At 41.7% G+C, this 16,158-nt stretch overlaps 1 protein-coding gene across 1 annotated transcript; it reads right to left on the bottom strand.

Moving 5' to 3' along the window:
- Nucleotides 1–6,624: 6,624 nt before the first annotated feature.
- Nucleotides 6,625–15,940, bottom strand: CYP7A1 (cytochrome P450 family 7 subfamily A member 1). The gene is made up of 6 exons (XM_025922859.2): nt 15,772–15,940; nt 13,747–13,987; nt 12,278–12,855; nt 10,436–10,566; nt 8,907–9,082; nt 6,625–8,315 (listed from the first exon to the last, which is right to left on the bottom strand). The coding sequence occupies exons 1-6, from the start codon at nt 15,849–15,851 to the stop codon at nt 8,016–8,018; spliced, it is 1,506 nt and encodes a 501-aa protein (XP_025778644.1). The 5' UTR covers nt 15,852–15,940; the 3' UTR covers nt 6,625–8,015.
- Between the last annotated feature and the right edge of the window lie 218 nt (nt 15,941–16,158).

The raw sequence follows: 16,158 nt of genomic DNA, 5'->3' as shown, positions 1-16,158 counted from the left end.
GTCGAGGGAGATGGGAAAAGAGGAAAGCATACAACAGTGAGGCAATTTCAGTTTTAGAAAAGCCTGGGACATGCCTGTTTTTTGGTGGCATACACATAATAAGCAGATTTATTTCTCACTGATGCAACACCCAGCGTGTGAGTCAGGTGGCCCTTGTCCATCACGTGCTGGCCTCCAACATGTTATCTGCGGTCACCACGGTGAGGGAAAAGAGAAGTGGCTGATCTCAAAGAGGGTTCCTAAAGGCCAGGTTGGGAGCAACCAACAGCACTGGTGAACTCATCCTGTTCGCCAGAACCCAGACATCTGGCCCCAAACTCACCACAAGAGAAGCCAGGACAGGTAATATCCCATGTACCTAGGAAGAGAATGAGGAGATACAATCTGAAGACCCATAACATTGTCTCTATAGCAACCCACCCTCTGAGCACCTCTAACAATCCCACTGTTCTTCTCATTCATGGAACACACTGACCCCGACCCAAGGGGAGCTCCTTAGAGGGACTGTCAGCCCCATTCCAGCTAAAAGTCTAGGGTCTCCAGCAGAAGGCCCATCAAGTCAGAGATGCCTCCTCTTGATCTGGGCATCTATGAACTAAAAAGGCACACCTTGGACTGATGAACCAGGGTTGAGTAGGGGTCGAATAAGTGCAAGAAAACACTCCCCTTTAGAATAGGAAAGAGTGGGAGACATACAGCGGTCAATGTTCTACAGCCATTCTGAAATTCCCAGGCCAGACACTGTGAAGGCCTTCTAACGTGAAGGGAAGCTCCTTGATTAGTGTTGGATCACACTGTCCGAGAGGGAATCCCTTGGCCAATGTTATCTGACTGTCATGTCTGACGTGGGTACTGGGAAGGATGCCTTCATTGGAGGCACAGCCATCTCAGCCAGCTTCCTGTCGAAGGAGTTTAAGATGGGTTAAAAGTCTTCATGGAGACTGTGTGTGATGGCATCACTCTTTAGCAAAAAGTCAGATTCATGGGGTTGAGAATTGAGGTGCCTTAGTCCCCCCCCCAACACACACACACATACACACCGGCTGGTTCAGGGGCCCCGTACCCCACTCCCTGTCCTCATGCAGAAGCAACTAGCCAACCACTGGCTTCTTCCCAATCACCACTCTGTGTGCCCTGCCCCGTTCACTTGTCACGTTGGTAACGCATAACTCCTCAACTCATTTCTTGATCTCTCTCACCTTCCCTACTGGTATGGACTGAATTGTGTCCCCCCCCACCCCAAATTTGCATGTTGAAGCTCTACCCCACAATGTTTCAGAATGTGACTGTCTGGAGACAGTGAGTTTACAGAGATAATTAAGGTTAAATGAGGTCACATGGGTGGGCCCTAATCCCATATGGCCGGTTCCTTGGAAAGCTATGCCAAGACACCAGGGATGTGCATGCAAAGAAGAAAGCCTGTGTGAGGACACAGTAAGAAGATGGTCACCTACAAGCCAGGGAAAGAGGCCTGCAGAGAAACCAAACCTGCCAACACCTTGATCTTGAGTTTCTGGCCTCCAGAACTTGGAAGCCACCCAGTCCGTGGTATTTTGTGATGGCGGCTCTAGGAAACGAATGCACTGACCTGTCCCATTTCCCCCAATTCTCCTTTACGTGCTCTTAGCCTTCTCCCTAACACCCCCCCCCCACCACTGCTGACACAGCTGAATGAGAAGTAAATCGAATGGATACGCTTTGAGGTAAAATTAGAAATAGCTTTCTGCCTCTTGTTATCCTCAGCTATAAAATCAGGGAGTATCCTTCCCTTAGAGATTATGATTCTAAACCGCCTCCTGTAAAATTACCTCCTTCGAAGTACCCAGATGACTCTTCGGGCTTCATATTCCAACTCCCATCCTCCTCTAAGACATATTTTCAAGGTAAATCAACCTGTTCCTTAACTGACTTAACATATTCATATTTCAACAGCGTTCCCCCCCCCTTTTCTTTTGCATTGCAAAATTACTCAAAACAGAATGACCCGCGTGACGTTAGGGATTAAATTAGCTTTTGTTGGTTTCTCTGAGAATTGAAACCCCATTTATAACGTAGTTTCGTCCATACAATATGTTCTGAGTCCCCGATATTCTATTCACAAGTGCATCTTCGGCAATTACTATATAGGAGTTGGGACTGTCTAATAAACACGGTTGAATTGAAAGAAGTCACATATCTTGACGCTATTTCTTTGGCGATAAGCCTTCGTTATTATGAGACGAGCAGCCTGAGCTAATTCTAACATGAGCGGAAATCCGAAAGGTGGCCGGCCTGACAGCTCCATAGGAAACTACACAGTGAACGAGTTACCTCACTGTGCCACAAGCGAAGGCCTGATGATGACCATTTCCGAAACTTCAGTTAATGACCAAGTAGGGTATAAACGTGAGGTTTTCCGTAAATGAATGCACCCTGAAGGGTTCTGTTGGCTCTCCGCCCAGTCTCTGCTGCATGTTCTGCCTCTGTCACCGCTGACCAGGCCACCTGTCTGCCTCGGGGACCCGGGGGCCGACTGCTCGGCCGGGCGAGGGGCTGAGACCCGGTCCACCTCGGCTTTCTCTTCGCAAATAGTGAACCCACCTCATCACGCAATCGGGTGCTGAGCTGTGTTCTCAATTCTGTGTGTAACTCTTTCCCAATAGTTTAATAGAGTGAGAAATCAATAGAAGGAAAAAGGTCTGCCAACAAAGCAGCCAAATAAAGTATTTGCAACTTGTGGAGCCTGGACTAAGGCAAAACAGGGGACCCCCACACCCCCACCCCAGAGCACGGAGCGCCTCCACACGCATCATTCATTTCCTTTGGAGCTGTGTTCAAACATCATCGGAACTCCTGCTGTAGGTAGAACCCCAGTCCGGAGCACTGGCGAGCAGTGGAGGGGAATAAAATACAGTTAGCCTCCTGTGGAACCGGCTTGCCCTGGAATCACTCCAAAGAAGTGATGAAGTAAAGGAACTAAGGTCCATATTTCTGAGAAACTAACTGCTGAGTCTGCCTGATTGTCCTGTGTTCACGCCAAAACACCCCCAGGACACCTGCCCTCGCTTCTCAAGGACAGCCCTTGACCGACACACGTTACTTGGAGCACCAAAGGCTTCTCTAAATCCCTGGACCTACCTTCTCCCTGGCCATATACTCACCAACACACTCAAAGAAAAATTCTGAAGAAAAATAGTTTCCTGGATGTATTTCCCTACATGTATGTGTATATATATACACACACATCGGTTTTTTTAAGTTTATTTGTTTTGAGAGAAACAAAGCTCAAGCATGGGGGAGGGGCAGAGAGAGAGAATAGAGAGAGAGAGAGTCCCAAGCAGGCTCCACGCCATCAGCACAGAGCCCGATGCAGGGCTCCATCTCATGAACCCTGAGATCATGACCTGAGCTGAAATCAAGGGTCAGATGCTTCACCGCCTGAGCCACCCAGGGGTCTCTCTGTTTGTTTAAAAAAAAAGACACAAACAAAAACAGGGGCGCCTGGTGGCTCAGTCGGTGAAGCGTCCGACTTCGGCTCAGGTCATGATCTCAGGGTTCATGGGTTCAAGCCCCGAGTGGGGTTCTGTGCGGACAGTTCAGAGCCTGGAGCCTGTTTCGGATTCTGTGTCTTCCTCTCTCTCTGCCCCTCCCCCACTCATGCTCTGTCTGTCTCTCTCTCTCAATAATATAATAAATAAGCGTTAAAAAAAATTAAACAAAACCAAAAACAATTTCTGTTTCCCAGGGAGTTGAAGTGAATCTCTCTTTTTTTCCTGCCAGAAAAGTAAAACAAGATTACATATTGATGGAACACGTATTGATGGACAGTGGGGAAGAGAATCCGTACCTCACTTACCACCTGGTTCCCTCGTCCCTTTTTCCTCCCAGAAGGTTCAGAGGAACCAGAGACAAAAACGCCAAATTGGAAACTTAAAAGGAAGATGATTACAAATGAAAACCCTAGCGAAAATCACTCGTCAAGCCATCTTTCTTGGTAAAAGCAGACGTGGCGAAGTGTGAACGTGGCCGATCTGGATGAGAGTGGAGGGCGTTTTCACTGTGTTCTCTAACCTCTTCTCAGCGTTTGAAGTTTTGCAAAACAGCACGTCAGGGAGATCGTCCTTTCTCCTGTAAGCTCTCCCTTGTGTCAAAGCCTGTCTCACACAAACTCTGAACATTCTCGAAATTATCATGCATTTAGTCCGTGATAAATTGGCTCTAGAACTCCCGACGGTCCCATCTACATTCTGATTAACTTAACAGCAGATTTGGGGTCACTTTCGCTGACTGGGAAGTGGTTTTTAGCAAATGGGGTTAAGGATACCAGACATTGTTGGTGTATTGCTTTTTTTCAAATAAAGGCTGGAATTCTTTTTTTTTAATTTTTTTTTTTAATTTTTTTTTTTAACGTTTTTTATTTTTATTTTTGGGACAGAGAGAGACAGAGCATGAACAGGGGAGGGGCAGAGAGAGAGGGAGACACAGAATCGGAAACAGGCTCCAGGCTCCGAGCCGTCAGCCCAGAGCCCGACGCGGGGCTCGAACTCACGGACCGCGAGATCGTGACCTGGCTGAAGTCGGACGCTTAACCGACTGCGCCACCCAGGCGCCCCAAGGCTGGAATTCTATAAAAATATCGTAGTATTAAAGTTTATGAATACTTGTAATTTTTCTATTTTTTTTTTCATGTATATCTTTATAGATAAAGAAATGGACTTGGTGGAGTCTATGAAAAAAAAAACTAATGCCTCTGGTTTGGAGAGCAAGGTCCTTAATGTTAAATATATACCGACTCATTCAGCGACTACTGTTGTCTGCTGGAGATTTCTAGATTCGGGCCTGTCCTGGACCTTGCTGTGCAACCTTTTTAGCAAAATCGCTTCTCTCTCAACAGATACCAGTTTCTAACTAAAAGGAGAGCTTAGACTAGAAGAATCTGAATAATCTGTGATGCTCTGCGAAACATTAATGCCTTGGGTGCCTTGGGTGTCCAAGCCTCTGAATTGGGATCAGTCGAGGTGATGTAGAGAAGGGGCTGGTGAGTATGACATTGGCATTCGGTTATCTATCAATGAGATGGAGGCTGGAGCCTGAAACCCAGCCACCCCAAAAATGTCTAACACTGATCCTGAGAGAGACAGACGGAGACTCCACAAAGAACAAGTCCGAGCTATCGGTGAGGCAGAGGACTGCCTTCCCCGCGAAAGGGACCACAGTTGAACGTAGCGACATTGTATGTGATTACACAGCAGCTCCTCACGCACGCGTGGTTGGAGTCCCACCACCAGCATCCTGGCAACCCTGGACCAGCTGAGCGTGGCCGGACGAGGCTCCCCCACGGTCGAGATTTTAGGATAGAAATGACATTACGGATTCTGTTAACTGTGGCCTACCTTCGACGACCTGAGTCCAGAGACACAGCCTGTCACTTTGACTTGCCACGAGGTGAAAAAAGTTGGCTCTCGAGAGGGAACAGCCTGGATTCCAATACGCTGCCACTGGCCAGCACTGTAACCTTGGGTCCGTGACTTGACCTTTCTGGAGTTCCCTCTCTCTCCTCTCTCACACAGGGGTAAAAGTAACAAGCACCTCCAAGGACTCTTAGGAGGATCAAATGAGATAAGTGAAGCAAGTGAAGTGAGTGTTCAAGCTTGGACCCGGACTGCATCACCCTGAATACATGTAGCCGTTAATAGGCTTTTAGGCTTTACAACCTAATAAATCTTTGAAGCTTTATAACCGCATGTTCTCTGTGCCAACTACTCAGCCCCGCAGCGGCATTACAAGAGCAGCCGAGACACGAACACAAATGGATTTGCTTGTGTCCCTGAGTAAGACCTCACTTATGGACGCGGAGATCTGAAGTTCGTGTGATTTTCAGACGTCACGAAACAGCCTTTCGACTTTCTTGCACCCGTTGAAAGCTGTACGCATCATTCTTAGCTTTCAACCTATGCAAAAACAGGTGGAGAGGTACCTTTGGCCCACAGTTGTATCCACGGCCAGACCTTACTCTACGAGAATCAAGACGTGGAAAGATGTATAGACACGTTCGCCAAGCTGTAAAATATATCGGGGAGCCACAATTAGAAATTTAGTGTAAAACAGTTTGCCATAGGGGCGCCTGGGTGGCTTAGTCGGTTAAGTGTCTGACCCTTGATTTCAGCTCAAGTCCCAATATCAGGGTTCGTGGGTTCAAGCCCTGCATCGGGCCCTGTGCCGACAGCTCAGAGCCTGGAGCCTGCTTGGGATTCTGTGTCTCCCTCTCTCTCTGCCCCTCCCCTCCTCACTCTGTCTCTCTCTCTCTCTCTCTCTCTCAAAATAAGTAAATAAACATTATAAGTAAACAATAAGTAAATAGATAAAACAATTTGCTATAAAAACAGAATTTTGTCCATCTTGAACCATATAGAAATGAGTTTAATTTTCTTAATATGTAAAAAAACCCGCACAAGAGATAATTCCACAGTAATATTAAATAGCAAGATTAAAAATCTTCAATGACTTGTATGAAGTATGGAGGAAATTTTTGAGTGAAGGAATATTTTGTTTTTTCTAAGAGATGAATAATAAGCAAAATTGTCACAGCCTGTCACTAGGTGAATGTTTGAAGCATTCGGAATATTGAAGAATTTAACATACACACACGTTCACACGTTTATTTCTGAAAGGTGAATCATTTCAAAATTTTCAAATGTAACAGATTTTCTTAGAATTTGTAGTACAAGAAAAAAGTAAATTATATTTACATATATATACATACAGAAATATCGATAAAAATAGTACAGCTGATAACTCCAATGTTTCAAATATTTTACCAAAGCACTGTTGTATACAGGAGTTAAACACTACCATATAGCCCACAATTACTTTTCCTTCAGCTACAAGTCGCTTAAAGATAAAACGTATTTAAATAAAACCCAATGTCGAGCTATAGTTAACGAACTCTTTGCATGTTTTATCTCCAAAGTTGTTTTAAGCAGTCATTTTCATCCAGTTTTTATTTTAAAAGATATCACATGAGAGCTACATTCTCTTCATTGATGGATGTTTAGTAATACCAGAAAAAACTGCCTTCTCTGAAAACAATCTTCTCATTCACATGAAATCTGATGAAGACATAGATAAAATAGTTGAAACCTGACGTAGACATTAGAGTTTCCAGCAAAAGTACATTGAACCACAGAGAATATTAAAACCATCTCTAATGTGTTTAGGATCTCAAGGTCATCATTTTAAAAGCCCTGAATACTATAGGGAACGCTGAAAAAAAAAACATTTTGTTTTGATTAAGAAGCACGATAAAACCATTTGAAATATCTTTATAATATGCGTCTACATTTGACTGTGGTGGGAGCATGTCAGGTGTGGGCTTGTTTGTACGAGCAGCACATTTACCATGTGTTAAGATATTTGCTTACTTCTGGGTGTGCCTACCCCCTCCTTTTCCTTTAAAAGGGCTAATAATGCTCTAAACTTCCTGTATCCTTTAGAATGACATGAATCTGTCACAGGTGCTGGACAATGAAAGGGCTATACTCTAAAAAAAACAAAAAACAAAAAACAAAACAACCAGATATCCCATATCTACTCAAAACATCATGTTGTTTCACTAAAACGTGAATCTGTACCTTCTACATAATTGTTGGGTGGTTTTTATAAAAATGAAATCATTTCCTTAGGAAAAAAAAATAAAACCATTTGCCAATCGGAATATCTTCATTCTGGGGGTGGGGGAGAGGAAAGACTTTTTTTTTTTTTTTTTTAAATAATGAACTTCAGTCCCTGGCTATATGAACATTCACTGACTTATTCAAATGAAAACAAAGTATTGTGCTTCTAGAAGCTAGTTTTTTTCGCTAGCACAGTCTGAGATAGCATCTGGGAACTGTCACCAAAATGTTAAGATTTACAAGCACGTTGACCTGTGAATCAGTGCCACCACGGCCAAATGTGACTGTCCAGAGGGACTGATACGTGATGGTGTGATGCAGGCCAGTCACGTGATTTCTCGTCCTCTTTTGCCAACCGTATGTTCACAAATGTTTGAATTTATACTTAAACTCGATATCATTTAGTGGCGGCAAAACGCCCAAGCCTGCGCGGGACTGGTCCAGAGGGGGACATTTAACATGACTGTCCACAAGCTCTAGTTCAAAATAGGAAAGCATCAGAATCAAAAACTGTTTGATTTCCTGCACAGCAAATAGTCTTCCCGGACATATGGTCGCTCCTGACCCAAAGGGCATGTAGTAATACTTCAACTTGATTCCGTTGCTGTAGAAGGTGGTCTTCGTCTTCCCATTTTCATCAAGATATCGATCGTATTTAAAAGTCTGCAATAAAAATACAAAGAAAATAAATCTATCAGCTAGTTTTAAAGGAATCTGTCTCTTGCTTGACCTGGAGGCTCCAAGGAGTCATTCTCGTTTTTAATCCAATCTGTGGGTAATTTAGCAAATTCCCCACCTTGACTCAGAAAGTAATTGGGAATAGGAGCTTAACAAGAACCGACAGGAACAGAAAAAGCTTTATAACACCTTCCATCCTGCCTGGGTGACTAGTTCCTCTATTAGGCAGGACAAGAAGGACAAGTTCAGATTAGAAACTAGAAGAGCCAATATATATATTAGCTTCTAATTTCCTGGATTCGGGAGCAGTACTTAAGGAAAAAGGAAGCCAGCAACTCTCTTATCATGACTGCAAACAAAATCAGGCAAAGATGATGTGATGACAAATACCAGGAATTTTAAAATTCAGGACAGCCTCCAGGTTTTCCAACATATATGAATACTGGACATAATTCAGGAGGCAATGCCCATCTATGGTTTCAATGGTTAAATCAATTCTGCAATGATAAATTTCCTCTTTATTTCCATCTGGGTAGGCCTCCCCTGGGTATCGAACTGGGATTAACAGTCACTTACCAAAGGGTCTGGGTAGATTTCTGGATCTAAATGCATCAACTGCGGATAAAGAGCTATGATGTCATCTTTGCGGATGTTATAGGAACCGTCCTGGAGGTGCAAAGTGAAATCCTCTTTAGCCGTCCGGATGTTCAGGGAGGCACTGGAAAGCCTCAGAGACTCCTTGATGATACTATCTAAATATTGTTAAAGGAAGCAAGAAGGAGAAGGAGGTAAAGAAGGATGAATGGAAGAACAAGTCATGTATTCAAAAGCCTCATAATATGGAGTCTGAAATACTGATAGCAACCTATTACACAAAGTTGAACAAACTCGGGACAGCCGGCCAGATAAAACCTTCCCAAACTTTATTCTGTTGCCCCTGTGCTATAACCAGTGATTCACTTGTGTCTGAATGTGCCTTTTAATCTGATAATCTGAGTTTGAAATAATCATTTGATCAAGATATAATCTTCTTGGACACCAATGGGAACTAGACTTCCATAATTTTATAGCTAAAATCATCTTATTTCTATCTGTCACTAGACATCCAATACAACAGAAAAATCAGTGAATCACTTTCATGTGAATCAGTCAAAGTTAATTACTTTTGAGATTGAATATACTGCTAACCTTTTTATATGGAAACATTTTCCCGGATGTTTAACGCAGCTACCGTTGAGTGTTTCCAAGAACCCATTTTCATCACTACACTCTGATGTTGTATGATGTAAAGGGGCAGAAAGAACCACCCTGAAAGTAGCTAAAATATGAAGATCTCATGCGAAGGTCTAGCCTGATCCTCTAGCCTCTGTCCTTTTAACTCTCGTGTTTTAGGTGCTCATCACATGATTGTATATAAAATCATAGTGTGTTAGCAGCTTTATTTTACAAATGAGAAAAGCAAGGCCCCCCAAAATGAAGCGACATGTCTGGGGGTCATCCATGGTGGGCACAACCCAACATAGGATCTATGCTTCTTGCCTCATGGTCACCTCCGCTAAGGCCTGCTGCCCCTAATTGCATACACTGGTTTCTTTCCTCAAGAGAAAAGGAACAAAAACAAGAAGAAAACTCTTTTCACTACACACATAGAATACTTTCGTATTTCTGTAAAACACGGAGAAGCAAAGATAAGAAAAGTAAAACAACCTTCAATCCCATCAGTCCACCCATGCAGCTAATTGTGGTTTCTTGATGGTACTTTTTCCTCTTTGTTCCATGAAAATGAGTAATATGCTCCCAGTAATCATAACATGAGTGGTAAGAGTCGGGCAGGGCAGAGACACAGTTGAGAAATGTAGGGTCAGGAGTCCCACATAAACACTGTCTCTGGGTCCACCATTCTATCCCAGTTCAGAACTTAACCTTTAAATATCAATTTCCTCTCTGGTTATATAGAAACTAGTCCCCAGTCATAGGATTGCTGTGAGGCTCAAACAGGACAACACACATGAAATACTTAGCTTCATGCTTACAAAGTAAGTACGTAATGCACGTTGACGATTACCGTTTGTGGCGCACAATGAAATGTAACATAGTAAACGTACCTAGCACTGGTGTCTCATTCAGTTGCCTTTGATTCAGACAAATAGGACTGCCTTCAAAGCTGATTTTTTGGCCAGCATTCTCTAGGGTCCTTTTCACTTCTTCAGTGGCTGCTTTCAGTGCTTCAGGGCTCCTATCAAATGTTGAGAAAAGAAAAGATGTGCAGAAAATAAATGGTGTCTATACCAAAGGAGCTGCCAACAAATAGGAGTTTTCCCCTTCTTTTAAGGAGGCGGCCAAGACGCCAGAGAAGGTGGGGAAGGGGCATTCGCAGTTACTTGTTACTCCGTTTTGCACTTGTGTTTAAGTCCTTGGATATTCGCAAGAATTGTTGCCTTACAAGGCCTTGCGACATAGAAGTAAAACTTGGGGCATACTTCTATAAATAAATGATTCTAATAAGGAGTACCTGGCCAAGTCAGTCACACACATAGCAATGGAGGAGGAAAATTGCCTCTAAGATAACAATTATAGAGTGCAAATGGAAATCTGAATTTACTCTTAAAATCCATACCACGATTTCAGGTAGAACAATAGCTCTTCCATGCATATTATAAGTTATTGTTCTAGCGTGTTGACTTGTAAAATGAATGGCACTTCATTTCAGTGCATGGACATTTAGTAGATGCCATGACATTTAGTAGAAGGGATCTATAGAACACGATTGCAGTAAATTGAGTCTCATAAGTATATGTGTGGCTATCATAAAATGGCTACTATTACCTTGATGATATTACGTTGATGTTGTAACCTTACGGTAAATATATAAATTTATTCTGGATAGAGCTTTCTCAAGTAAAAACTTTGGAAGCCATTTAACATCTGAGGCAGATTTGTAATGGGGTTCTATGTCTGAAATTGTTTCTAGATATTTTTTATATTAAAGGCATAGCATAGTCAACCATCAGTGGGAATTTGGCTTTCCCAATGGTACAGAATAGTAGTTTTGTATCCATGTGACACGAAACACTCAACTTAACTGGGATAATTCAGTAAACAATTTGAATGGCAAATTTCTAAAAACACTTGGGAAGAAAATCACGTTATGTAAAGTGTATATTACATACAGTGTTTTCGTTATGTACATTTAAAAGGCAAAATCTAGCTAAATCCCATCAATAACGATTAATAATAATATGACTGATCCACAGCTATCATAGTTGATGAGATAAACTCTAAGAAGTAATAATGGAGCGAAAAAAACCAAACTATTGATGCACAAATGAATAAGGCATAGGTACTGCCCTCTTACTGTCCAGAAGTCAGAAGCGCTTAAATATATTTTTGTGACTATGAAGACAGAATTCATCAACTTAAGGAGGCATCATGAGGAACAGCTTGAGGTTGAAAGCCAGGGCTCTGGGCCCAGGCGGCCTGAACTGACCCTACATAGTGTGTTATTTTACCCTAGGAAGGTCTCCGCTTCTACAAGATGCATTTACCAGTCACATTTGCTTATGTTTTTATGTGGATTGGATGAGCTGATACCTGTTAAGCACTTATAACGTAAATGTCACACTCTTGATTGACAGCATGACAAAGTACGATGACTTTTTTTTTAAGTGAAGATAGTAGATTTTCTTCTCTCTATTCAACGTTTATTTATTTTTGGGACAGAGAGAGACAGAGCATGAACGGGCGAGGGGCAGAGAGAGAGGGAGACACAGAATCGGAAACAGGCTCCAGGCTCTGAGCCATCAGCCCAGAGCCCGACGCGGGGCTCGAACTCACGGACCGCGAGATCGTGACCTGGCTGAAGTCGGTCGCTTAACCGACTGCGCCACCCAGGCGCCCCTTCTTCTCTCTATTCAAATAAAGAAACCAACGGATACGTGGCTCGTTACCTAATCATTTGAAATAAGCTCCAGAAAGTCGCCGGAATGGTGTTTGCTTGTGATGCCCAGAGGACAGCGAGGTGTGTCTTGGCCTTCTCCATGTCATCTAAGGTGTAAAGCATATCATTCAGAAACCTGACCAGTTCTGAGATGTGGTCTCTCTTTCCGAGGTTCTCGTGTCGCAAGCCCTCTGCCAGTTTTTCCCGAGCATGGTGCGCGGTCTTGAACACATGAATGGGGAGGCCTGCTACCAGAGCCGGAAAGATTTTGTCAAACTGCTTGAAGTGGTCAAGGTTATTTAGAATAAGTGCTTTTTGTGCATCTTGCCCTGTAAGATCTTTGCCAAAGAGGGTTAAATACCCAGCTTCAAACATCACTCGGTAGCAGAAGGAATACATCCCTTCTGTCACCCAGGCAGGCGTGTTTGACTTAGCTACCAGTGGACGTCTCATGACAAGTTGGAGGTTCTCCATCATGGCTTCTGTGAGGGAATTCAAGGCATCGCCCTGCAGGGTTTTGATGAAAGTTTTGTTTATGTTTTCAGTGGTATTTCCGTCACTTGGGTCAATGCTTCTGTGCCCAAATACCTGACGATAGATGAAATGTGTGAGAAAAGAGATTAAACCTGATGCAGTGCTAGAAAGTGGCTGAAAAACAGATGAGATACTTTCATAATCTTCTACTTGTTAAAAAAAAAAAAGGGAAGGAGGGAAATTGGCCTTTCCACATACAGAGAACTTTTCAAAGACATGGCTTCCTGAAAAGCCAAGTTGAAATTCCAGTTCTTCGGTGGAATATCCCTCAACCCACACAAGTTGCCTATTTCTTACTTTTCTTATGCTACTGCATCTATTGTAAGGTTAATTTGGTACTAATCTATATTTGTCTTAGTCATCAGTTCTCTTCTATATTTTTTGTAGATGTACTTTACCAGACTTTAATCTGCTTAGAGCAGAGACTGTGTCTGATACTTCCTTGCGGAGGCTCACTAAATATTGGCTAACTCCTTTCTCTATTAAGGAGCCTCTTAGATTATAGCTAAGCGATACCAAAATATCTGATCAGTTGCTTAACAAAATTGAACAACCGGTGTGGCATAGAGTGTGGCAAAACAGTTGTTCAGGGGTAAGTTCCCACCACATGTGCTCTGGGAGTCATGTAGACATCGTTGACAAGAGTGAGTTTGTACCTGTCTTACTGATACAGTGCCATGTGGCTCAGCAAAATATTCCATTTTTCTCTCAGTCTAGGTAGTTAAGAAATGACAAATCTATACCTATTTTGACTTTGGAAATGACTAGTACCAAGAGGTTATATCTAATTGGATCTATTATATTTCTAAGAATCTCCGTGTAAGGGTAACCCTCTTCGCCACCTCTATTTTTTAAGTCTAAGTACATCAAAATGCTAAGTAAACTGACATGTTCAGAAGTAGAAAACAAAGAAGCAGAATGCTATACACACGGGAAACGGGTTACCTTTGCAGAAGTAGTGAAGTGGAACTTTTTCCAATCCAAGTATTTTCCATGGCACAACACTTTCTGATATGACAAGGGATTCGTGAGAAAGTGGACATAGTTTCCCATCAATCGGCAGGTGAAAACAGGACCATGTTTCTTTTGAATTGCTCTCAGGAACTCAAGAGGATTCGCCCCAAATTGCAGAGCACATCCCAGGTACGGAATCAACCCATTCTCCAGAGGTGGTTCACCCATCTGTCTGTAAGACACAAATACATGATAGATATGAGAAATTACACATTGTTTTTTATTTACACCTGGTTTTTAAACTTTTACTACTGACTGTCAGCTTCAAAGCTCTCTACAGTTCTAGATAGTTTTTTTGTCCCTGGGGCCCTCATCTTTTGCTAAAATAATGGGTTGTATTAACTTAGTAACATGAAAATGATTGCTGTATCCATCCATCCATCCATCCATCCATGCATTCCACAAAACTTATTGTCTACTAAATGATAGTCATTTTTCCCAGTGATGAGGATAAAAGAATCAACAAGGCCAACAAGATTCTTGCTCTCAGTACAGATGAAACTACCTACATTCTAGTGTTTATATTTTTTCTAAGCATCATTGGCCTGAGTATCTCAGAATGTTTTCTTTTATTGTTACCCTTAAAGATATAGAATACTGAATTGCAGAGAAGATGGCAAAATTGAAGTGTTCAGAATCTTCATAACTTAAAGATATCATTCTATAGTGATATTTGACAATAAGAATCTCATTAAAAAAAATTAGGTTATTATAAGATGAAATTATGTAAGTGTTGACAGGATCATCAATTGTGATTCAACACTCATGCTATTTTTTTGCATCTTTTTTCAAATATAGTTGACACACAGTCTTTTTTTTTTTTTTTTAATAGAGAGTGTAAGTGAGGGAGGGGCAGAGGGAGAGAGAGAAAGAATCCCAAGCAGGCCCCGTGCCCAGCACAGAGCCCAATGCAGGGCTCAATCTCACAACCATAAAATCACGACCTGAGCTGAAACCAAGAGTCAGATGCTTCACCAGCTGAGCCACCCAGGTGGCCCAACACAGTCTTTCACGCTATTTTAAATGTTTTTATTAAATAATATCAACATTAATTTCCCAACATAAACTCCTATCCCTCTTGACAGAATTACTTAGCATAAAATAATTATTTTCATTGTAGTTCAAAGATAAGTAAGGTTCACTAAAACTAGAAATTATCAGGCCTGAATTAAAATACCGTAAAGCACACACACCAAAAAACTTATAAAAGATGGACAACACATAGCAATCTACATAGCCAAAGACATGTTTTGGGTAATTCCGTCTTTTGGAGATTGATATAACAGAATACTTACATACCCCTCCCCCAAATGCTCTTTGAGCCAATCAGAAGGTAAAGAAATATGGCTATGTATGTGACTCTATTTGTACTTCTTATATGCTTGAACCAATTATAAACGACACACAAATAAAAGTGATAGTATATATATGTAGCAGTTTCCCAATGTCGCATGGTTGATTATCATTAATGAGAAGAAAGTGACAGAATAATCAATGCAGGCTCTGTGCTCTTGTCCAAACCTAGGCTGAGTCCATACGATGCACAAGAACTAACAGAGCATCTTTTTAATCCTCATATTAGAAAGAAACCCTTCCCACTGCAGACCCCACTTACCATTTGTATCCTTACTAATCCAGACTTCATCTTTACAGACACACATAAACATGCAAAGAGACCTTATAAAGTTTGGCGGGTATGTTTAACAAGTTTGTACATTTTTGCATGACCATGGATATGTCAAAACTAAAAGGGAAACCCTGTCATTCTATCTTTTGTTAGATATAAGGTCTCACTTTAAAAATTTTTATTAATTTAAAATTTTTAAGTTTTTTAATTAAAGAAGAAAATGCTAATGTGTATAAGTGCAGAACACCAAATTTATTATATAACAATGAAGGTAAAAGACTATTAAATGAATGAACTAAAATGCAATTTAAAGATAAAACCTTCCTTACCTTCTCCTCATTCCAAGAATAAGCCACAAACAACAGCACACTGCTACCACAATCCCCCAGATCAAAGATACGGTCATCATTTTACAAATCTAGTGCAAACTCTAATCCGACTCTCTGATTAGAAAGGTAAGGATGTCACCAAACAGAGACTCTAGCTAGACTTTTATATAAGGTAGGATCCTCCACTTGAGTGACCAAAGCAAACAATTAACCATTTGTTCATCTTATTAGAAAAAAAAAAAAAAAAAAAAAACAACTGGCCTTGAACTAAGTCCACAGGTATCAGAAGAGGTTCCAAAACAATCAGAGACCTGGAATACTTGATAAGTTGAAGGTCTCTCAAACATACACTGACTTAACATTCAGACCTGGCAACAACAGCTAATA

This window comes from Puma concolor, chromosome F2 (genome assembly GCF_028749965.1).
Source record: "Puma concolor isolate L17-30 chromosome F2, mPumCon1.1.hap2, whole genome shotgun sequence".
NCBI lineage: Eukaryota > Metazoa > Chordata > Mammalia > Carnivora > Felidae > Puma > Puma concolor.
This window is presented reverse-complemented; position numbering and strand designations above follow the sequence as displayed.

Excerpts from the sequence above, each read along its gene's own strand:
- CYP7A1 (XM_025922859.2), bottom strand. The coding sequence starts at position 15,851 with ATGATGACCGTATCTTTGATCTGGGGGATTGTGGTAGCAGTGTGCTGT. Across the intron at positions 12,856-13,746 it reads ACTTCACTACTTCTGCAAAG|GTATTTGGGCACAGAAGCAT; the intron begins GTAACCCGTTTC and ends ATCTATCGTCAG. Across the intron at positions 10,567-12,277 it reads AGCTTATTTCAAATGATTAG|GAGCCCTGAAGCACTGAAAG; the intron begins GTAACGAGCCAC and ends AACATTTGATAG.